This window comes from Bos javanicus, chromosome 11 (assembly GCF_032452875.1).
Source record: "Bos javanicus breed banteng chromosome 11, ARS-OSU_banteng_1.0, whole genome shotgun sequence".
NCBI classification, from domain to species: domain Eukaryota; kingdom Metazoa; phylum Chordata; class Mammalia; order Artiodactyla; family Bovidae; genus Bos; species Bos javanicus.
Window position 1 is genome coordinate 95,600,438 of NC_083878.1, and position 24,001 is coordinate 95,624,438.

At 50.8% G+C, this 24,001-nt stretch overlaps 2 protein-coding genes across 7 annotated transcripts in view; one reads left to right on the forward strand and one right to left on the reverse strand.

Annotated features, from left to right (window-relative positions):
• Window positions 1–1,760: 1,760 nt before the first annotated feature.
• Window positions 1,761–9,096, forward strand: ARPC5L (actin related protein 2/3 complex subunit 5 like). Its single transcript, XM_061431311.1, has 4 exons — window positions 1,761–2,050; window positions 6,187–6,259; window positions 7,226–7,402; window positions 8,544–9,096. Exons 1-4 carry the CDS (start codon window positions 1,902–1,904, stop codon window positions 8,604–8,606), a joined length of 462 nt encoding a protein of 153 aa, XP_061287295.1. The 5' UTR covers window positions 1,761–1,901; the 3' UTR covers window positions 8,607–9,096.
• An 869-nt stretch (window positions 9,097–9,965) lies between these two features.
• Window positions 9,966–24,001, reverse strand: part of GOLGA1 (golgin A1) — a 44,037-nt gene continuing 30,001 nt past the window's right edge. For 5 of the 6 annotated variants that reach the window (XM_061431288.1, XM_061431283.1, XM_061431286.1 and 2 more), the window contains 9 exons: window positions 23,394–23,489; window positions 18,862–18,951; window positions 17,823–17,925; window positions 17,564–17,718; window positions 17,020–17,166; window positions 13,933–13,992; window positions 13,222–13,392; window positions 12,619–12,705; window positions 9,966–12,173 (listed from right to left, as the gene is read on the reverse strand). In XM_061431288.1, the coding sequence (XP_061287272.1) occupies window positions 12,093–12,173; window positions 12,619–12,705; window positions 13,222–13,392; window positions 13,933–13,992; window positions 17,020–17,166; window positions 17,564–17,718; window positions 17,823–17,925; window positions 18,862–18,951; window positions 23,394–23,489 (990 nt within the window). In that variant the 3' untranslated portion in view covers window positions 9,966–12,092. The remainder of the gene's footprint in view (window positions 12,174–12,618; window positions 12,706–13,221; window positions 13,393–13,932; window positions 13,993–17,019; window positions 17,167–17,563; window positions 17,719–17,822; window positions 17,926–18,861; window positions 18,952–23,393; window positions 23,490–24,001) is intronic. The other variant, XM_061431287.1, reaches the window with a different exon arrangement.

Genomic DNA, 24,001 nt, shown 5'->3' on the forward strand with positions numbered 1-24,001 from the left:
CCCTGACATAGTGTGGATTTTTAAATTTCTGCCTCACTGACTGGAAGGCAGATCCATGATCATAAACAGTGATATTATTTCATTTACTAGTTTACTTGGGAGCTATTTCCTTACTTTTAAAATGAGCATTTCTGGTTTGAAATTCCTTCTGATCAGAATGTTCTGGGGATATAATTTCTGTTAGCTTGTTGCCTGCCTCGGTCACAGATTTCTTCCAAGGTATGGAACTGATAGGCAGGTCTCCCAAGACCCTTGAGACTTTTATTCAGCACCTGTTTCACTGTAGGAGTCTATCTTTAGCACCCAATATTAGGTAGCACCTAAGCTGGGCAATATTTTTTGATCTGTAGAGAGTTCAATGAGAAATGTTTGAAAAAATGAAAACCCACGCACATTTCATTAACTACTGGTCTTTATGAAAAGGAATACCATTATATAGAAACAAAGATCCAATGTAGTCTCAGGCTAAGGCTCACTGTGGCTTCCCTCATAGTTCAGTTGGTAAAGAATCCGCCTGTAATGCAGGAGACCCCTGGTTCGATCCCTGGGTTAGGAACATCTCCTGGAGAAGGGATAGGCTACCCACTCCAGTATTCTGGCCTGGAGAATTCCATGGACTGTATAGTCCATGGGTTTGCAAAGAGTCCACACAACTGAGCGACTTTCACTTTCACTTTGTGGCTCAGCTGGTAAAGAATCACCGCCCCCCCCCCACCCCCCACCCCGGGCCCAGGCAATGTGGGGAACCTGGGTTCGAGCCTTGGGTTGGGAAGATCCCCTGGAGAAGGGAAAGGCTACCCTGGGATGGTGGGTGGGAGCCTATCCCTTCTGGCCTGGAGAATTCCATAGACAGTATAGTCCAGGGGGTCGCAAAGAGTCGGAAACGAGAGCAAGAGCCCCTCAAGCAGCAGCCCAGGCACCTAATCTTGACACCACAAAGTTGTCCTTGACTCTGCCCTATTTCTCCCCACCCCCATTTCCCCCACTTCAGATTCTGCAGATTCCTTTTCTTCCAGGATATGCCTTTCCAGCCAGTCAAGATTTCTCAGTCCCCAGGACCTCGCCCTTCCTGCCAGGATGGTGGTCACAGGGTCATCCCCCTATCCCCGCCCCCTACACTGCGGGTCAAGGAGACTGCTACACACGCGGGACGCCGCACTCAAATCCAAATGTCTTCACTGTCTTGTCAGCACCCTCGATACATTTTAAACGTCTTGAAAGTCTCCCAGGCCATTAACAATAGGGTCACTACAACAATAAGGTCAGATGCAACCTCCTCTGAGCTCCTTGTGGTGGCGTCCTAAGGTCTTCAAATTCGAGACTTAGGCTCTCCCATTCAATCACTCTCGGGGCATAAGAACTACTACTCATCCCTCAGGCCTCAGCTCGAAGCTGTCTTCTCCCAGAAGCCTGCCAGCACTCGACAGGCAGAGCAGGGCTCCTTCTTCTGGAGGCCCCGTGCCCCCTCAGTCTGGGCAGAGATGACACCCGGAATCCGCGACTATGCCCGCCCTGGCCAGGGGTTCCTCGGGTGCAGGAGGGAAGCCGAAGAGTGCAGCTGTGGCATCTATGTGCTGGGCCTGCGGAGGATTGGCCGCCCGCTTCTCAGAAGGGTAAACTGAGATTCCATGAAGATTACTAGCCCCGCAGTGGTCCACAGGTTAGACTGCCAGGTCCGTCTCAGCGCTTCCCAAAGCGACGCACCCCGCCCCTCCCTCCCACCAGAACTTCCGGTTCCGGCGAGAACCGGAAGTGGGCGGGCGGCAGCGGCTGCGCGCGGAGGAGGTGGAGGAGGTGCCGGGCGGCCGCTTCCCGCCCCCGAGCCGGAGCCGGTTCTGAGCGGAGTAGAGTGGAGGTCTGCTCCGGAGCATAGCCGGTTCAGCGGGCGCTGAGTCCCCGCCATGGCCCGGAACACGCTGTCCTCGCGCTTCCGTCGGGTGGACATCGATGAATTTGATGAGAACAAATTCGTGGACGAGCAGGAGGAGGCGGCGGCGGCGGCGGGCGAGCCAGGCCCGGACCCTAGCGAGGTGGACGGGCTCCTGCGGCAATATCCTTCCCCCGCGCGGCGGCCCGGGCTCCCCTGTGGCCCGGCCTTCCTACTTTCCTCATCCCTGGCTCTGGCCCCTCAGGCCGGCCTCTCCGCTCCTCTCACCCCAGGACCCCCCAGGTCAGTCTCCCAACTCCCGATCTGGCTCTCCTCGGGCAGGCATCCTCAGTTCCCTTTCATCTGGCCTCCCCACTCCCCTTGTCCTGGTCTCGGGCCCCCTTGTCCTGGTCCCGGGCCCCTGGACCCTCCCTCAGCAGTGCGGCCCCACGCGGCTCCTGGATCCTGGTGGGCTGGCTGGCTCGGCGGCCCCAAGAGCATGCCGGACGGACCTCCAGCCCCGCAGGCCCTTCATTGCCCCGGGAGGCCTCCCCTCTTTCCTCCCTCCGTCCCCTCAGGCTGGCCCTTGCCTGGGCTCCCGATCACTCCATCTCTCTCATGCAGGAAACCCGGCCTTACTCGGGCTTGATCGGCGGGAGGGGCCAAGGTGAGCCACCGCTGAGTAATTGAGAGGCCAGGGCGGCTCCCAGGCACAGTCCTTTCGGGCTGGATCGCAGCACCACTTGAAAATAGGTGGTAGATGGCAGTCTTTGGGAAGAAAGGACCCAAGGGGGAGCGAAGGCTGCAGCCTTAGTCCAGCCCTGAGGTCTGAGATTTCACCTCGCACCTCAGAATCGTTCTGACCCTTCAGCTTAGTGCCACTCTTCCTCACCTACTCTTAGTTTCCTGTGACCATTGGGTTTTGGACCTCAGTGGTCTCAGCCACGTTCAACAAGTGAGTTTTGGCTCCCTCCCCCCATAGCCTTCTTGTGCAGGAAGCAGTGGAAAAAAACGAGTTGTTTAGAGCTAAGAAAAACCAAGCAGCATAAAGTGAGATGTAAAAGTAGAGCCCCGCGACTGGAAATGACTGTTTGTGGTCACAGAAAACAAGCATTTAGAAAACAAGATTAAAAATAGAGGTGGTTGTCACAGCCTGCTTGGTCCTTTAGCACTTTGAGCACAGGAAACTGACTTATTCTCACAGGAAGGATTTTTCTTTATTCAAATGGTGTTACAGGAAGTGCCTCCACCTCCCCCTTACTGGCCAGGACAGGGTTGGAGGCTCAGGCTGTACTGTATATAAATCAGGTTCTGGGTGTTTTATCAGTTGACTCAGCTTGGGAAGTTGAACCCATTCACTGCCTTTGGGAGGAGTCCTGCAGTGTTCCTCCAATGTGCCTTTGAAACAAATACCTTCAGCCTTTCTTTGTTTGAACAGAAATGTATTTTCAAAGGTGGGGATTCAAGCTTGTTATTTCCTGCCCCGTCAGGATCACCATGCTTTCCCCGTTGGTGAAGTGGGGTCATGAGAATGGCCCCCATGAGGGAAGGTTGATTCTGCACTGTGGTGCAGAACCCGGCTCATGGGCAGGTATTGGCAAAAGGACTCCAGCATCAGACCTGTGGCCCAGATCATCCACAGAAGGGGAGCGCAAGGTCTGGTTATCTGCTGTCTTGGTCCCATGCTGCAGGGACTTGTTGAAGGTCACCTCTTGGTACACTCCTGACATGATAGGTTCCTTGAGGCTGCTTGGAAGCCTAGGCTTAGCACATCAGGGGATGGTAGTTTCTCCACTAATGGCAGTGTCAGAAACCTTGTTACCATGGAGAGTGTACCTCTTGGGATTGGGGAAGGAGAGGTTAGCAAATGAGAACTGAGCAGGGCCCAGGAAGGGAGGTGGAAGGAGCTAATATTTGCTCAGTCCCTACCATGTGCCAGGTATTGGATTTAGATTAGATTATTGAACTATGGAGCAGGCTTCTAGGAGTCTTAGAACAGAGGTGGGGGGAGTAGGGATAGGGGTTGGTTGATTGGAGTGGGAGAATGTAGGGAGTAGGCCCATCCTAGTTCTGTTACAGGGAAGCAAGTCATGGATGAAATAGAGCATGGGCTGTGTACCCACACAGACCCAATTCAGTCACGTTATAGCTGTGTGACTTTGAGTAGGTCAGTTACCCTCTCTGAACCTTGGTAGCCTCCTTTGTTAAAAGGAGAACCAAGCTGGGCTTACAGGTTCCATGGGAGCATTACTGCATCGCATCCCAGAAGGCTTCAGAACAGTACTGGACCCACAGCAAGTATCCTGGGCATGCCACTTGGGTCTGCGGGGGAGTGGCTGCAGAGGGTTGTAGAAAGAGCTTGACTTTGGAGTCAGGCATGCTTGGGTTTAAGACCAGCTGGACAGCTTAGCTTTGTGACTTTGAGCACGTCATTTTCCTTCTCTGAGACTCAGATTCATTGCCTTTAAAATCAGAATAATGATTCTTGTCACAAAGAACTGTTAGCAGTAATGAGATGACACGTGAAAACACCTGGGCACATATCTGAGACTTGGTTCTTTTTCTTCCTGCTTAGGCACCTTCTGGTCCTCTGGAGTGAGGATCTGTCCAGAGCAGAGTTTTGAGTGATTTTGCAGTATCTGCTGCCCCTGAGGAAATTTGTCCATGTTTGGAGATACTCTGATTGTCAGTTTGGTATGTGGTGGGGTGTGCCACTGGAAAACTAGTGCGTGGAGGCCAGAGGTGCTGCTCAGTATTGTCAGATGCACAGGATAGACCCCACATCAGTCATCCGGTCTAAAATGTCATTAGTGCTGTGGTTGAGAAACCCTGATCTAGAGGAGACTAGGAGCTGGGCACCGTTCCCCAGCTTCCACAGCCGGTTTTCTGGAAGGGCCTAAAACTATCCTAGACAGAGGCCAGTTTGATAGATGGTATGCTCCTCCCTGCTCCCTAGTGGCCTCAGCTGCTGAAGGCCCTTTCAACACTACAGTGAATGATAGGCAGAAGGATGCTGCAGAGATGAACTCCAGGGTGGTGAGTCTTTTTGTCTCTGTGGACTGGTTACCCTACCCTTACCTGTTCATCTTCTGAAGTACTGTTTCCCAACCATGCTTGGTTAGTGGAGTGCCAGTTGTACGGTTCCTCTTAAGCTTACTGGGACTCTGCTTATTGCTCTGGGATGCCAAATTCATAAAGAGTTCTGAGGTAGAACTTTTATCAGTGACTGATATCAGACTGGCCCGTGCCTGGCTGGGAGAAAGGAATTCCAAAGCTGACAGGTACAGGGTGTGAGTGGGCTGCCTCTCACATTGCAAGGTGGACCACAGCCCCGCAGGGTGCTAGGGGGCTCCACCCTGGGTGTGTGGGCCCAACTCACTCAAGATGGAGGCCACAGGGGGGCAGACGGGGGACTCGGCTGTGCTCGGGAGGCTCTGGCTGTTCACACGTGGGTATGGCTGCATGAACAGGAGTAGAGACCCGATTGGGCAGAAGCCACCTCTTGTTCTATTTTTGAAGCTTTTTGGCTGAAGCTGATGTTTCGGATGAGGAAATGAAAGTCAGCTGATGTAATTCAGTTTAAAATAGGTGTCACCTTTAGGGACCTAACCCAGATTGTAATTTTCCTTTGCGTGCTGGATATTCAGAGCTCAGCAAAGAATGTGTCAGGACTCCTGCTAAGGTTTGGGGAACAAGAAGGGGAGGGTTGGTTCGTTTTCTTGGCAGAAGGTTCTTTGAGATTGTTAAGTTTCCCTCCGTTGGGACCTGACTTGGGTAGGTTTTGGAAGATAAAAGTTTTAGCACATCTTAATTTCTTTAATGGTTTAACACACTGGATTAAGAATTAGGGACCTCCATCTGTGCCTTCGTTCTTCCCTTTGGAGAATGCGAAGATGAAAATGATAACCTCATACAGTGGTCATGAGGGTCTAGCAGGGCAGATACGGGGCCCGGGGCTAAGCAGATGTCAACCAGCTTTGTCAGATAGTGCTGCAAGTCACCCTGCTGGGGCAGCAACTTTATTCCTCCTCCCGGGAGGGAGCGAGTCCATGTCCAAACTTGCTTTGAAGGGGAAGGTTTAGGGGCCGCAGAAGGAGAGGTATGGCAGAGGTGCCCCTTCTGCCCTCTGCGTGGCTCAGGAGAGCTATAGACTGCCCTCTATTAACAGGTTGTGCCCACCCAGAAGCCACAGTGGGTGGGGGGTTAGATGTGAATAAGATGGCATTTGTCTCTGCCCCCTTGAGCTCCTTCTGAAATGAGTTTGTTAAGAAAAGCGCGGACGTGCTGAGGCGAGCTGTCCTTAACCGCTGCTGGTGCACAGGGGACATGCTCCGGGCATTTCACGCAGCCTTGCGGAACTCTCCTGTCAACACCAAGAACCAAGCCGTGAAGGTAAAGGGGGTCGAGCTGCAGCGCTGCTGGGCGGTGTTGGGACCAGGGCGTGAGCTCCCCGGGGCTCTGGACAGCATGTGTCTCACTCTGCATCAGTGAATCTCTACCAGGGAAGTGAGCTGGCAGCGGGCAGTGTTTCCACAGAAGCTGCCTGGCGCCCCTGACACCAAAGCTGTCAGTGTTTGTAGTAAACACTCCCCAAAGAAACGTTCATTCCTCCCCAAAGCCTCATGGGGTGAGAAGTCAGCCCAGCCCTTCCTGATGAACAAAGTTATAAATTAGCTTGCCACATGGGACTTAGTGGTTATGCTTTTATAAGCTATCGAATAGGCTTTATTTGCATAAGGATTTTCAGTGTTGTATGATTTCTGCCTCTTAAAAACAGGTGAGATGAGACACTTGGGCAGACTGCATCGGTTAGGCTGCCTAAAATCTCATCAGTGAGGCTATCTAAAATTTGGTCCAGGGGAAGGGGTCTCTTTAGAGCTGGGTTTTTTCCTATGTTGTGATGATATCTTGATTTAATCAATGGCTGCACCTCTCAAACGTGGAGGGGAATGGCCCCTTTGTTCCACTGGGAGTGAGCACAGAAGATACGGCCAAGGAAACTCGCTTTTTGCTATGTGGGGGGTTTGTTGTTTGTTTTTTAAATATGGGAGTTTAAGGCCTTGCTGGTGTCATCAGAAGTAGTGATTCTTCTCCCCAGTAAACTGCTTATTTCCCCTCAGATAAGTGGAATAAATCATTGGCTTTGAATACTTTGGGATACTTTGAGACTTAATAAACAAAATTTCACTATATATATATATATATATTTTTTTTAAGCATTGCAAATGAATTAGAAATTGGGCAGTGTTCCTAATGAGTTCTGACTACTTGCTTTGGTGTTTCAGAGCCTGCAGTGCAGGATGTGGGTATGCCTGGGCCATGGCTCTAGACCCCATTCCCTTTCTCTTTCCCCTGTAGGAGCGGGCCCAGGGCGTGGTGCTGAAAGTGCTTACAAACTTTAAGAGCAGCGAAATCGAGCAGGCTGTGCAGTCGCTGGACAGAAATGGCATTGACTTGCTAATGAAGTACATTTATAAAGGGTTTGAGAAGCCCACAGAGAATAGCAGCGCAGTGTTACTCCAGTGGCATGAAAAGGTACGTGAACACATTGCCCACTGGCTCACCCCCAGCCCAGGGTTCAGATCAACAGGCCAGGCAGTCCCAAACACAGACAGGATGGGCTGCCTGTGAGAATGAGGGCCACGCCTCAAGCAACCTGGGACATCTGAGCACTTACCTCTCCCAAGGAAGCACTGGTAGGGGTCCACCATCTCTGGTCACTGCCGTTGCTTTAGCTGCGAGTTTTGCTGGGCAGGCCTTGGGGCCTGTAACTTGGCTGGGGAGGTTCAGGCAGGCTTGCTGGTGGCAGGGCTTTTGATTACTTTCTTCAGGCTGGCGGAGGTGGTGGTCCTGGGCCTTAGATGCAGGCTGAGCCCTCTGGTTAGCTCTGAGGGCTTCCTGCTCCAGCCTCGCCTCACCTCACCAGGCCACACACAAACAGTGGTAGATACCTTGGCAGTCTTTTAATAGGGCCTTCATCCTCCTGAAGCTGGAAAAGCTGGGCCTGTCCTTTGCTTGTTTTAGTACAAGGTGTTGGGGGGGGCACCTCTTGTCAAGCCAGTGTCCCTCATGAAAGGCTCTGCCGAGTACTAAGGGAGCGGCCCTTAACTGAGGGGTCAGTCACGTGGCCGGCCTCAGGCCTGGGCTGGGTTGTGGCCTTTGGTCCCGCTGGTGGGTGTTCTGCCTGCTCTGCCAGAAGGTGAGCTCCTGGGCTTCGTCACGGAGGTGACCATGGTGCTTGGGAGCTGAGCAAAGACCTCGGAGTGGTCTGGGGGGCCACGCTCTCTGGTCCCTTCATGGCAGCCAGATGCATGAGCCTGTGGACATTTCCACTGCAGTGGGCTAGTGTCTGTTTTAGGGCCTAGGGCTGTGCCTGGGTACAGTGAGCTTGTCAAAGGGAAGCTGGGGGGCTTGGTATGAGCTTGGTGACAGTGTTGCAAGCCCAGTTCTCTTACCTTAAAGAGCCAACGGCTTTTGGGGACCCTTTGTTCCAGGAAAGGGCTTGATCCCTCGAATGCGGGCCCTATTGGCACCTCTTATGTGCTCTTGCAGGAATGCTTTTTCAGAAGATCTGTGACATGGTCAGGAGTGTAGTCCCGTCTCCCCTGGCAAGAAGCGAGGAGCCCCTTGGCCAACCAGATCTCAATTGACACCTTTTCTTTTGCTGCCCCTACAGGCATTAGCAGTAGGAGGACTAGGCTCCATTATAAGAGTTCTTACAGCAAGAAAGACTGTTTAAAAAAAAGAGAGACTCATGTTACCTCGAGAATTTTGGATGCACAGGCTATCGAAGAAGGGATTGACAATGGGCCGCCTGCCTTGGAACTCCCAAGTCAACTATTTCAGGACCTGCATCCGCTGAAGTGTGTTTTATTTTCAAGGTGGAGGGAGAGATCGTCTTAACTGTTTTCATAAATCCTTTGCAGGATCTGATAGTCTATGCCTTTGTTCACGAGTAACGCAGAACTGACATTGTGACCGTCTACCAGAGTGGCTGGCCTGCCTTGGTCCGGGGTACCTGTGTGCACTGCCTGTTTAAAAGGAGGGAGGGGTGATTTGGGCTGGTGCAGATCCAAGGGCTGCCGTAAAAGGGAGAGCTTGGTTTTTTTTTTGAAGCGGAAACCCCCTAGGGTTTGTACAGACACCCCGACCTCCCAGAGAAGGCGGGCTCTCTTGGGTTCATTGTAAAGTGCCTGCTGCATCAATAAAGCTCTTGGCTTATTAGTATATACTCTGCCGTGTGTTTCACGTGTATAAAAGGAACGGGAAATAAATGGGATGGTCATGAATGAGAGGTGGCCTGTTCTGGAAACTGGACGTGGAGGGGTAGACAGACAAAAGTCCCTGCAGGGCTGCCCGGGAGCGAGCGTGGCTTCCTCACAGTCTGGGTGCAGCAGTCCCTCAGCCTGGGCCACAGTGCTGCTGGCTGCTACACAGACATGTTTTGCTGAATAACTGTTGTTTTTACTCCTCTGATTTGGACTTAGTTTCGGAGCTTATTTAACAATCCTCAGTTTGTGTGACTGCACTTGGAGTCCTGGGAGTGCACTCAGGTGCACCCATCACCCGCTCCTGACGCTGGGCTTGGCGGTTTGCCAGGAACACTGTGATGCTGAGGGGTTTTCTTTACAGGAGGAAGAGACAAACAGGTAGGAACAAGCCTGTACACAGACAAGGCACATTTTGTTCCCTGTAACCGCTGACGGTAGGCCTGTCTGAAGAGCAGATGCTTGTCTTTCCTTTTTAGCACATGGAACTGTAGTCTGCATTCTGTTATGGTAAGGACCCCATTCGTATTCCTGAAGCTCTCCCCAGTCATGCGGGCCTTGGAGATGGATGTTGACCAAAGTGACAATCCTCCCAGCTCCTCTGCAGAACCCCCACCCTTCCTGGGAGGTAGGACTAGGCTGCTGGCTTCATTAAACTACAAATATAATATTTACTCACCCAAACCTAACCTGGGAAGGTTCTTTCTGCAAGACAAATGCTCTAAGGCCCTTGAAGCTAGCCTTGAAGTTTTCAAGTGAGACACAAGGTACTAAATTTAACAAGTCACAGAGGAGATGCTGACACCAACCGATAAGTAAAATGCACTGCATCTGGATTGAAGGGCTTTAATCAAAAGTGTATTGCACCACAAATGAATTTTCTACAGCAGTTTTAGATAATACAATCCCTATTTACAACATGGAGGGTGAGATCAAGATCCGATGCTCATATAAAGGGCTCTATGTACTGTCTAGCACAGAACGTTCTATACAAGTAAAAGTGCATTAAATCACTTAAGAGTATTTACTCCACTCTTCCTCTTAAAGCTGAAGGAAATTCAACATGCAGGAGGAAAGCCTAATCAGAACGAATCCTCCCTGTGCAAGAACAGACCTAACGGGGCCCCACAACTGTGTCTAAAACTGCCGGCGGGTGTTGGGGCGTCGAGACCAGCTCAAGGGCTGGAGAGGCCACGGGAGTCGGCGGGGCCTCCCACAGCTGTGCTGGGATCGCCCTAACTACCCAATTTAAGGAACTCTTTCCTGGAACAGCTGGAAGAGCTACTTCCTACTTGTCAAAATGATGGAACAGAAGGGAGTCCTGGTTTGTGTCCCCACCAGATAATGGGAAATGGGCTCCTAGACGCGGGTCGCATCTGCCGGGGGAGCCGCAGGAGGAGGTGGGTAACAAGCGTCACTGGGCAGCAGAGCCCGAGCTGGATGTGGGTAATGCTGCCCTTGCTTGGTACTTCGAGGGCCATGGGACTGTCTTACGTTAATTGCATATCCTTGCTTTCCTGTGAGATATATTTTATATATATATATTAGCCCTAAACAATTGAGAAACCTAACATCATTGGGTAACTGATGATAAATCTAGGAGCTCCAGTTAGTAACTCAGTTTTTTATTTAACCAATAAAACTTTCATCAAACTATACAGTTTCCCTTTAGATCTGAAAGTGTGGCTTATCCAGGGCAAGTGTTTCCCTTTCTTTAATGATGATGAATACGAGATTTCATCAGTCACTCCCAGAGCCATCTGCGTGTTGTCGAGCACTGCAGCCAGGCAGGGGCCGCCTGGACGCCACACGTGAATGTAGTGTCATCGTAAATATCCGGGGGTGGGTGCGGCGATGGGGAGATGGTGGCTCCACTTAAAGGGCAGTCCACCTCCAACGTTTTGGTCAAGGCTGGGGGGAGGAGAGGAGCAGCTGCGGCTTCCTTTGAATACAGCAGACTGTCCTCAGCAGTAGAAAACATTGATTAGCATTTGCTCAGTGTTATAACAACAGAATTAAGATCTAAGCAAGTGAAATACCACCACTGCTTCAGAGGGAGGCAGATTGGGACAAGGATCCCAATCTTAGAAATAATTTCCTCTTGATGCTCTGATTTTCCCTTAAGAACACCAGTTAAATGGATTTTATAATACAGAAGACATGTTTATAATAGCGAGGAACTTTAGCTATAAAAAATAGTTTAAAATGGTTTACCAGCAACCTATCCACCACAAGTACATTCATTAAAAAGGCAATTGAGTGTATTTGGTACTAAGAATCTTTTTACACATTTGCTAGTTTTCTTCAGTAAAATGAGATACTGTCAGAAAGGTGCATATATTCATTAATCCACACTGGCCCCAGAGTACCTTAGAGATGGACACATCTGAAGTTCTAGGATGTCTGAGTAGCAAGGTGAAATAATGTTTCCTTGGGCGGAAGCGCTCAAAAGCCTCTTCTAACTCACCTGAACCCAAACTTACGAACAGGGAAAGGGAGCTGAAAAAAGCCAGCCTCACTGAGTTGGCTCTTCACGGCAGAAGCAGGTGGGTCTGCCCTCCTGGGCACCGTTTCGAAGGCCTGTCTGTCCAGCATCATCACCACATGATGGATTGGCTGCCTCCCCTCTGACACAGGCTGAGGGCTTCAGCTTTAAGTGCTAACTGAAAGAAGATTTAGGTGCAGGTGGGTGCTGGCCAGAGCTGGGATTTTAGCAGCACTGTGGCAATGTGGGTTGTGCCAGGGCTCTCCGGAAACCAGGATGTCAGGATCAGCGACCTCCTGAGATTCGTATCAGTCTGCAGGAGTGGGCCTTAAGTCTTGTAAACAATGTTCAGACGCTTGTACAAAATACTGCAGTTACAGTGATTAAAAACCCACCAGGACTGTGGTGTGTCAGTGTTCTTTTCACAGAAAAAGTGTCAGCCCTTGGAGCCCCCATCCCTGGGTAGTGCCACCTAGGACCACGGTGTCCGAGGGTTGGAGATAGATGGCCGGATGCTGCCCTTGGGAGCTGGCTTGGACCCAAACCACGACATCTGTGTTTGAAACAAAAAAGGCTCCTGAGATGAGGAGCCAGGACTGGGTGCAGAAGGAGCTGAAAGATTCCCCTCCCATCCTGCCCTCCTGGCCCTTCCTCCCCTCCACGATCCTGACTCTGGTGGGAGCAGCTCAGTGTTTTCTACTACAGCTTTTATGCAGGTCCTTTATGGGTATTTTTCACTTTTTTAAAAAGTCTGGGTGCTAGCCAGACCTGAGCTGTTGATGAAGTGATACCAATGGGAGTGCTGTCACAGGCCTGTTAGTCAAGTACAGCAGAGACCTGTGGGCACAGAGCGTGTCCTCAGTCAGCACTGCCCCATCAAGTTCATCATCCAGAGGCACCTTCCAAGCTAATGATGCAGCCGTGCACTGCTCTCATCTGCCAGGGCTGGGACGACTGACTAGTTGTTGGAAGGCAGACAGCAGACCAGGAAACCCTACCTTATACTCCAGGGTTTCTTTGAGCATGTTCTCCTCCTCTTGTGAAAAGTTCAGCAACACTGACACAGCTTTTATAAGATGAAAAGCCTGAAACAAAGTAAGTTTTGCTGCCATGGGCCTCGATGGGAGTTAGCAGGCGGTCAGCAGCTAACTGGTAGCCATCTCCCGGTCCTGCTCCTCCGGTGCACTCCCGGCTTGGTTGGCAAGGACCACATAGAGGGTGGAGGTGGGCATTCTGAGGGCTGCTGGCTCTTCTCCCCTACCTCTTACTTGGGGACTGGCAAGATCACCAGGACGGCCATGGCAGCTCCCTGCTCTTCAGCAGGAGGCAGGACCGCTGGACAGATGCAGCTCCCTGGACCCTGGCCTCGGCATCCAACCCGTATCTCCTCCCAGGAGCCAGTTCCCTACTAGGAGTCCCCTGCGGGCTGCTCAACCAGCAGGTCAATGCCAGCTGGAGACATGACTAAGTGTCCACACTTGTGGTCAAAGTGGACTGTGGGAAAGGAAGAAAGAAATGGAACTGGTGGGAAGCCAGGTGAGGCCCAGACAAATGAACCAGGTGGAACTCAGTACCCAAAGGGCAATTCAAAAGCCCTTTACCTCAGATTCGCGACAGGACATGAATTTTAAAACCACGTGTTTGAGGTACTCGAAGTTGATCTCACGAGCGTCAGTCAGGTCAGCATTATTTGTGACCGAAGGTGCCATGTTTGACATCTCAGGCCCAGGCTTCTCTCGGACTTCAAAAAGCTCATTATCAGGTCTAATTTTCTGAAAAAAACCAAAGATGCTACATTGAGCCCTTCAAGACAGATCTGAAAATGACACGGGAAAGTCACCTGGCCTAGGCTGTGATCACCTGAAGCTCTTTGCCACACACAGAACACAGCAGGGTGACAGGGGCTCAGCTGGGAAGGAAGCGCCAGCACCTGAGAAGGTAGGGTGCTGGCTGGGAGGAGGGATAGAGGGACATGAGGAAGTTCAGCCATTTCCTTTATCCGGGTCAGGACTCGTCTCCTGGGGCAGTGAGCACCCGACCTGGCCTTCTGCATGCATGCGTGCTACACACATCACCTCACTGACCTCTCAGAAAACACACTGGCTCACAGAAAGAGGGCTTGTGCCAGGGGTCACAGAGCCACTTTCCAGGAGCACGTTCAAGGTGGCAGGGCCACTGTCCCACCAGCCAACATCTGACTTCCCAGAGATCTGCGGTCCCGGGGGAGGAAGGGAGCACCATCAGGCAGTGAGGGCCCTGAGGAGGACCACGCAGCCAGCAGGGCTCGGGCGGCGGGGAGAAGGGTCACTCACCAGTTCCTTTTGCAGAGTCTTCTTGAGCTCCAGCATTCTTTGCTGCATCTGCTTTATGGTCTGTGATCAAAGTCCCACCCCCACAAAAAGCCATCCATTAAATGCACGTTTCACCATCTCTAAGGTGCCAAGGACCACAGCACAGACAGAAAACCCCTTGGGTCCGCATACACCTGTCAGATGCCCCTGCCTTGTCTCCTGAGAGGCTCGTGCTTACGACACACCCGCCGCCGTGGCCTCTCCCCTCACATGCTGCTGCTCTGCACGCACTTGCTCTCTGGGCCCTGCCAGGCCACGGCCCAGTGCTGCCCCCACTATGGCCTGGGTCCTCAGGACTGCTTCAGGCACTTGCCCCTGTAGGTGGCAGAGCTCAAAATGCCTCTGCATAGTACATTCTGTCCTTCAGAATTATATTTACGTGCTATCACCCCAAAAGAGGATACCTGGGCCAAAACTGAACAGTTCTCACCACCACCACTGATCTCCTAGAATACTGTAAGAATTCTCAATGCTGATCTGGAACAGTGTAAGAGATCACAGCTTTTTGGCATAACCCAACAACGCTGGGTTTTATAGCTTTCATTTATTTTCCTATTTTTGGTGAGTTTAATTATTAGTATTACAGGCCTTAAATATTATTTATTACACATTTCATTAATAACCAGAAAGGCTGAACTTTGTTTTCCAATGAAAACATTTACTGTATAAACAATATAGGGAAGAATTTTAAATAAAAATTTCTCCAAAACCTCACAACTCTAACATATCAAAAAGAGTTTTTCCTATGAACTTCTAGCCCATGTCACCATTCTTGCACTGAACAGCTAGAACTCTGAATAGTATTTTGCATTTATCAGAGTTTCCACAGCTTTAGTTTTCCTAATAATAACTTTTAATGTGACAGTAACTCTAGGGGATGCCCCATGTCTTCTTATATAGCCGAATTTCCTTTTTTTTTTTTTTGACCACACTGCCTGGTCTGTGGAACCTTAGTTCCCTGACCAGGGACTGAAACCACTGGCATGGCAGTGAAAGCGCCAAGTCCTAACCACTGGACTGCCAGGGAATTCCCTGAGTTTCCATGTTTAAACAAAGCTGTAATAAGCTTCATTTTCTCAAGAGTGGTATGTCCACAGTCCTCTAGAGAACAAGATGGTTGGGCTGGGGACTGTGTAAGCGCCTCCAGCTCCTGTGAAGCACGTCACACTGCCTCCAACACCTCACTGACAGAATGGTGAGATTCTGTTTCATTGTGTATTCTCTGGTTGACCACGGGGCTGGGCATTCCCCCAAAAGTACACTTGCTATTTTATGTTACTTGATTTTCTAGGTTTTTGACTCATTCATTAATTTGCTCAACAAATACTGAGTCTCTACACTGGTCTAGAGACTGAGGAAACAGCGAAAAAAAAAAAAGGGGGAAGAAAAAGGAAAGAAAAAATGTCTGCCCTCTGGAGGGAAAAAGTTAACCAGCAAATCTACAGTGTATCACAAGGTATAAGAGGCCTGGAGAAAAAGAGGAAGGTGGGGGGACAGGAGTTCTGGAGGGGAGGGTCGGCAGAGCAGCAGGGGAGGCCTCACTGAGAAAATGACACCACGGAGGAGGCGAGGGGACTGGGGGAGGATCTTCCAGACAGAAGGCTCAGCAAGTGCAAGGGCCCAGGCGGGAGGGCGCTTGGGATTCACAGAAAGGCGAGGCTGCTGCACGTGAGGAAATGCAGGGGAAGCGGAGGGTGCGGGGTGAAGGGCAGCAAGGAGCCAGACCACTCAGAGGGTGCGGGGTGAAGGGCAGTAAGGAGCCAGACCACTCAGGCTTTGTGGCCACTGTAAGGACTTGGGCTTTTATGGGAACAGTGAGTCATCAGAGCGCTGGAAAAAACAAGCACAGGGGAACCAGTTAGAAGCCCATCCCTGTCCTCCAGGGAAGACAGGGTGGTCACCAGGTAGCAGGTGGCAGCAGGGGCGGGAGGAGAAGCAGCTCCTTCCGCGTATAGTTTGAAGGGAGAGCACGAGGGATTTCCTAATGATCTGGACATTGGCTGTGAGAGAAACAGGGGGTCAGGGATGGCTGCAAGGTTCTGGCCACTTCCTGAGATAGAAAAGATGGCAGCGGATGCTAGAAAGTGCGGTCAGTCTGAAGTCTGGCTCTGAATGTTTCCGATTTCAGCTGCCTTTCAGACACTGACACAGAGAAATACGGTAGATACAGAAGTCTTGAGTTCACAGGCGCTGTCTGGACTGGAAGCGTGGTAAGGTGCCAGCAGCACACAGGACGGGTGAGATCACCACGGATGCGAGTGTGACCTGGAGAAGCTGAGTGAGGGCAGGGCCCAGGGACACACAGTGTGTGTGTGTCTGTATTGCCCAGAAGAGATCAGTGGGTGTGGGGAGGGGAAGGGGGAGACAGGGAGGGAGCGAGGGAGGGAGGGAGGTGGGGGCAGGGAAGAGAAAGAAGGAACCCCTTTTCCCGTGTTAAAGAGCAACCACACGATCTGCAGGCAGAATTTCAGGCCAGAGCACTAACCAGGCCGTACATTAACTTCACAGGACACAGTAAACCCAGGCTCAAATGAGCCCCTGCATTTACAGGTGCAGAGGCCAGGCAGGATGGGTGGAATCATGACATTTATTAAGCCTCTATCAAATACCAGAAAACTTACAGGAAATTAACAGTTTCAATTCATCACCCAATACCCGCCCCCTAAAACCCCCAAACCGCTTCAAGGCAAGCATCAGCGCTCTCATTTCACAGCTGGAGAAGAAGGTGCAGAGGCCAGGGGACTGGCTAGGACTGGCTGGCGAGGGCAGAGGGGGCGGGGACACCGAGGCCTGCTACTGCCCCAGCCCTGACACTCCGGACGCCACCTCAGGTCAGGGCTGGAGACGACTTGTGGAGTGAGAAAGCAGAGGGCCATGCACGAGGCAAGCAAGCAGAGAAGAGCCAGGAGGAAGGCCTTCTAATGGGAGGTAAGACCGCCCCCAAGCGCGGCCCAGGGGCATCAGCACAAAGCCTGGAGAAGGGGCTGGAGGGTTTTAGGCACAAAGATGGGAAAGGAGACATAAACAGCTGAGGTGAAGCATCCTCACCTTATTTTTCTCTAGAAGTTGCTGCTCCAAGTCCTGTTTTTCCTTCTGTAGCTGCCCCAGATCCGTGGCTGCCCCCATCTCTCCGTTTGGTATTCCCTCCACAGCTGGAAGCTGGTACTCGGGGTCTTGCCTGGCCCTCGAGGTCACCTACAGGGTGGTGGCAGCACAGGTAACGGTCAAGCTACGCCACCGACCTCCTGGGGCGGGGCCAGACTCACTGCAAAGGGGACGACTGACGTGTCCGCCAGGCACCAGCAGGAACCAGACTATGGAGATCCCCTCAGGGCCCTCCGGGGGGGACAATTAACCTCCCATACAAGGAGCCGGCTGGGAAGGAGGGCTTCAGCACTTGAACGCGGACAGGTGTTGTCGCATCAGATGGGCTCCTCAATGCTCACAAATCCCTCGTCAGGGAGGTGCCCTCCCGTTGAAGAGGAAGCTGAAGCTGCCCAGCGCCCCCCAGGCCTGCCCACTGCCTCCGCCCATTGGTGACATGCTGCCCCCCCACTGCCCCCACACCCTGAGCAGCTCAGGTGGGACTCACATGGGGCTTGCTGGCTGACAGCACCAGGGGCCGCTCCTGGCCCGTCAGCCTCAGCAGGTCCTCCCGCGTGGCCGTGGCCTCCTCGGCCCTCAGGCCCTGCAGGGCCTCCAGCTCGCTCTGCAGCTGGCGTGTCTGCAGCAGCGCAGAGTCGTGACCTAGGCCAGGCACAGAAGCAGTGAGCACACTGACTGGGCCCCTCCAGGCTGGGGTCCCCAGCAAGAACAGGCGAGAAGGCTCAGCCGGGGGCAGGGGGCCTCACCTTTCTTCAGCTGGAGAATCTCCTGCTCTTTCTGGAGAATCACTTCCATTTTCTCCTGCAGACTCTGCTCCTTCTCGCCCATCATGGCTGTCAGGTCAGCGGCCTTGGAGAGAAAACCCAATATGAGAGAAGGCTAGGAGTAGCAATCACATCTTCCTTAAAGGAGTCTCCACTTTTCCGTTACCCAGGGTCCTCCATGAATCCCTCCCTGAAGGCCACAGCCTAGAACATTTCCCAAGCTAACCTCTGCACCTATTAACAGAAACACGCGCAAGTCAGTTCTCTTCGGCAGGCACAGGGGCCCCTGCCCCCACGGCCCCCTGCCTGCAGTGGGCCCACCACAGACATGGCCATTAGCCCAGCCTTCCCACAGGCTGTCATGACTGTAACTTCATGTCCTGCGTGCCTGTGGCATGCCCAGCACTGGATGCACACGACTTCACTGTTGTGGTATTCATGAAGGTGTGATTATCACAGGGTCTTTTCAGAGGCAACTCCAACAGACCTGTTAAGAACCTACCACAGCCTCAGAGCCAGTTACCCAGACCTGGGGCCTGAGCCTGAGCCTGTCCTCAGAAGACGGCAGCTTCTCCCACCCTTCTGGCTGAAAGCTCAACTGTGGTCTCTGGGGCCTGCAGCCAGTGGGGCCCACCTCCCAGAATCAGAACCTGGGTGTGGACTTGCCTCCAGGTAACATTTGTAACAGTAACCAACTATCAAAATTTTAAAAGGTTATCCCATGGGGTGAGAGTTTCTTTCCTTTTGTCTTTTTTTTTGGCCACACTCTACGGCATGTGGGATCTAGTTCCCTGACCTGCGATCAAACCCACACCCCCTGCATTGGAAGCACAGTCTTAACCACTGGACCACCAGGGAAGTCTGGAGGATTTCTAACGTTTTCTCCTGCCTTCCTAGAGACATCAGGGAAACCAAGCAGCTGGCAGCATTCCTAGACCTGTGTCCACCCCCTGCTCTGAAGAGATGGGAGGTAGATCAGTCCTGGCTGGGACTGCTGGGGGCCGCATCCCACGGGCCCTACCTGCTGCTGCAACTCTTCCCTCTGCTTCCGCACCTCCTCCAGGGCTTGAGCCATTGCCACACTCACGATTTCTCTTTGGCTCCATTCTTCCTACAATCCAGAAAATGGGTAGGAGATTTGAGTCCCAAAACCCAGTTCCCACTTTCTTCACTGCACACACCAGGTGAAGCCCACAGAGAGAGGACTGTCTCACAGGAACAGACGAGTGCGTCTCCTGCTCCCCGAGGTTCCCAGGCTACCTTCTGGCTGCACGGCCTTCTGTTCCTCTGTGAGAATTGTCCCAGTGCACAGCCCACTAACCCCTCTAGGGACAGGCATACCGCTGAGGGTTGGTCATCCCATGAGCATGCCAGTCAGTACTCAGGCCAAAGGCTAGAGGACCCAGACTTGAAGAGCTGCTCTAATGAAATCAACACAGAACCACATGACTCAGGCCCATGTGAACGGAGCAGCTGATTGGAACAATTTGGTTACAGAAATGATAACAAGCAACTACTAAATTTTAATAGAGCAAATGTCAGATTCATCAAAATCATCCATAGTACAGGACAGAAAACTGAAGCTCTGAGAGGTCATGTAATTTGCATGAGGTCTGAGAGCGAGTAAGTGGCAGGGCCAGGTTTTAAGCCAGTGCCTGAGCTCAGAGCCAAGGCTCTGGCTGCTACACTCTACCACCCAGGCCTTTCTACCTCAAGCAGGGCTGCCCCACTGGCCCTTCCCAGATCACGGCGCCTCTTTCCTGACAAACACATCAGCCCTCTTCCCTGACATGATGCTGTGCTCACTCATCAACCCCCAGATGAATAATAATATGGCTTCTCAGGTGCCTGCACACTGGTCAGGAATGTCTGGTGTTTCTATCTACCCACAATCACCCCTTTTGGGCGTAAAAGTCTCATCACTGCTATTCCCCACTGCCGCCCTGCAATTCCACATGGTTCTGGTAGGGCTGCCAATAATGATGCCCCCATTTTGTGGCTATAGGAATAAGCATGTTCATCAGGCCTGGTCAATCATAGTACCTCATACCCATGGCCAAATCAATCTGTCCAAGGGTGGCTCTGTCATCCAAGATGAACCAATCAAATCCTTTTTTATATCAAAATCCCTTTTTAGTATGGTAACGTTGAGCGGGACATGTCTTTGTTCCCCTGGGGTTGCTAAGCTGGAATGTTATCAGTGTGGAGTTGCTGAAGTGATGTCCTATCATCCATCATGGAGGAATGCAAGGACAAGCTGGGTGACACAGGGGAAGTCAGGTGAGGCAAGCTAGGAGACCAGAGGCCTCCATTCTAGTCGGACAAGCCTTTCTGGTTCTGTGAACTGCTCAGCTTCACCTGTGAAATCTCCTTTTCCACTTACACAAGCCGGGGGGTGAACGGAGGGAGATGCCAACCTCACGGCCTGTCCCTTCTGATGTCTACCGGGGAGCTGTCAGAATTGGCTTTCCATGAGTCCACCTCTAGTAGAGAAGGAAAACTGGTGGTGGAACTTAAGAGGCTGACAGTGGGACCCTGAACTACCCCAGACAATCCCCCGCATAGGAGAAGCTCTGCTGATACAGAAGAAGGAACAAGGGGTTTCAGGCTGAGCCGAGCTATGAGATCCTGGCCCTGCAGGCCCAGGTGCTGGGAAGGGGGACAAGAGCGTCATATGCCTACAGGAGCCTTTTCTGGGGAAGTTCAGGAGAGACACTACAACTGACGCTGTCTTAAGGGGACAGAGGCAGGCTGTGAGCAAGAAAACAGGAAAGCGTGTCAGGGCAGGAAGCAGAGGCTCAAAGCACCTCCATGCCAGGAACTGCACTTGGCACTTTTCATCCATGGTCATGCTTTATCCTCACGGTATCATCCTCTTGAGGTCAAGGGTCATCACCTTCAGTTTGAAAAAAGAAAACTAGATTCCCTCAAGGAGCAGCTCGTGAGGGGCCAGGGTGGCACCCAGAACTGAATCTGTGTGGTTCTAAAGTCTGTGCTAGTGCCACAGAAACACACACGACCCAGGATCTGAGGCTGAGCTCAGGGTCACTGAGCAAGTCAGCAGGCCACCCACACGCACAGTTCTCTGCACCTGGAAATGATTTTCCCAGAGGACTGTTCTGAAAAATATGGATCCAAACAATACAAAAAAAAAAGTGTGTACCTAAAATAATGTTTCAAAATACTTGAAGCACAGATTGACAGAGGGAGAAAGAGACAAATCCAGGATCATAGTTGAAGATTTAGCACCCCTCTCAGCAAGTGATGAGGCACACTGACCAAAACAAACAGACAAAATCAGAAGACCTACAGAAGATGTGGACAATACTGTTAACCAATCTGACCTCTTTAGCATTTGCAGAACGCTCTCCCTAAGAGCAGACTATACATATTTCTTCAAGTGCATTCAGTTACTTACCAAGATAGGTTGGGTCATAAAATAAGTCTAAATAAATATGAAGCACTGAAATCATTCAGAATATTATCTGACCATAATGATATTAAACCAGAAATCCAAGACACTGAGAAAATTCACCCAAACGTTTGAAAATTAACCACGCTCCGAAAAAGCCTGTGTGTGCTGTTTTTCAGTTACTGCCTCAGCCCACACCCAATATTTCATATTCTGCTCTTAGATGCTGAACCTGGGATTCTGCAAACCATGTTTCTCCCTCCGGGTCCAGCCGGCTCCATACTTAGATATTGATCCATACTCAATTCTGCCAGCAGGGGGAGCTCCAGGGAGACTGGAATGCAGGAGGAGGGAGGAAAAGACTCCTCCTTTTGGTCAGATTGCAGTTTCTGCCAGCAATGCAGCTTGGCCCTGGCAGCAGCAAGTTCTTCCTGAAGCAGCAGCTGCATCCACTCTGCAGTCTTCTGACACCTGCAGCTGAATTCACTCATGGCCCTATCGCCCAGCACACACACCAGCACCAACTGTAGTACAGAGCCCCCTCATAAGAGGTCTGACTGGCAAATCTGTGGAGCTCCTCTTCTTAATTCCTAAGAAGAGGACTTAAGTTAATTGTTGGAATAATAAGTTGGAATTTAGTTAATTCCAACTTCTTCACTTTCTTCTCTTAGTCCTACAGTTGGAAAGCTGAGTCCTACACTTGCTACCTTTGTGATATCTTTTAACTGTTTCAGTGCTGGAGAAGAAACTTTACCTTAGAACATAAATTCTCACTCAAATAACTGGGGTGGTTCTTCTCTCCCAGCTGGGCCGTGAACAGTGTGCTGTGCATCAGATTTTCGTCCTGGGCACATACTTGCAATAAGCACTGCTATCCATTCGTTCCTCTCTCTTTACGTCTTCTGTACATCTAGAATGTTCCTTCCAGTACTTCCTTAGTGCACGTCTGTTATCAACTAATTCTTGGTGTTTTGTTGCTTTTCTTTTAGCGCTACTACAATACGGTGTCTGGGTATGGATTTTAAAATTTGTCCTGTTTGGATCTGGAAGAACTCTTAATACCTGTCCCTGTGACTCGACAGCTTTCATCAGTTTGAAAAATTCTCACCCATCATCTCTTGAATGCTTCTCAGTTTTTTTCATTGCCTCTGAGTTTCCACTGACACACGATAAAGCATCTCACAGTATCCTGTCTTTTATCATTTTTTCCCTGCATTTCATTCTGCCCTTTCTTCCATTACTTATCTCTTGAGTTCTAATCTGCTGTTAAGCTCATTGTTTTTTAGGAGCTTTACTTAAGTATAATTGACAATAATAAACTGCACATAATTAAAGTGTACAACTGATGAATTATGATGAAACCATAATTCAAAAAAAACAGTGAAAATATCTATTCCTCCAGAAAGTTTCCTCAGGTCCTTTGGAAATCTACTGCATTTTTACTTTCAGCTACTGCACTTTTCAGTTTTGAAATTCTTATTTAATTCCTTTTCAAAACTACTTTTATTATAATTTCTGAATCCCTGCTAAAATGTTCACTTTTGCCTTTTATATTCTTAAACAGAGCAAGCACAGTGATATACAAGCCTCCTCAAAGGTCTTCCTGCTTCTGTACTTGCCTCCTTTACGGAGCATTCTTCACACAGAGCCAGAGTAATCCTCTTAAAACAAAACTTCTCACATCATCCCTCTGCTTAAAACTTCCAGCTGCCTCCTCGACAACCCCCTAACCATCCACAAATGCCAGTTCCGCTCCTTCTCTACTCACAGTATAGAACTCTCCCTCGGACACTGCAAATGCACACATAGAGACATGACACCTGGGCTTCCCTCATGGTCCAGTGGTTAAGAATCTGCCTGCTAATGCAGGGATGCAGCTTTGATCCCTGGTCTGGAAGACTCCACATGCAGCAAGGTGGCTGAACCCATGCGCTGCAACTGCTGAGCCCGCACACCTAGAAGTTGTGCTCTGCAGCAGGAGAGGTCACTGCAATGAGAGACCCTTGCACCGCAATGACAAGCAGCCATCACTCACCGAAACCAGAGAAGGCCCACATGCAGCAACAGAGGCCAGCACGGCCAAAAATAAAAATGTTTTAAAAAGACATGACTTTGTGAAACTGACGCTATTAGATAAATACCTTCAGCTTCTTTAGTTCAAGCTGGTGATGCTGTAAAGAACATTCACATTCATTCTTACTTTCTTTAAGGGCTGCATTTTCTTGCTCCAGCTTTCTCTGCAAATTGAGGAAAGTATACATAAAATAAAAGGTCTTTACGCTATTTCCCCTGGGTGTAGGCCTATCTCTTTGACATGTAACCTTTAAAACTGCCCCCTTCCCTTTTGTTGCCACTGCAGGGGTGGGACAGGAGGATAGGGTTTGGGGTCAGAAAGGGAGAGTCACCTGACACTCTCCTCACAAGAAGAACTGAGGCACTTGATTCTGAAGCCTACGGAACAAGGAAGGAGACCAGGGAAAGGCGCAAGAAATTAGGGGTGAGCAGTACACATTTTAGGAAGACAGGAAAGCAGCTGATGGGACCGGTCAGGAAGTGCCAGGAAGTCCACGTGCAGCTCAAGGAAAAGGAAAAACCATCTGCTTGGGGTTTTTGTAAAAAGCAGTCTTTTTACAACCAGTCTCATGAGCAGGTGTGCTGTTAAAAGAGAAAAACTCCGCTAAAAGTGGTGCCCGAGTTCAGAGGCAGGCTGGTCTTCCTCCTGTCAAATGGCCTGGCAGCCTGGCTGCGC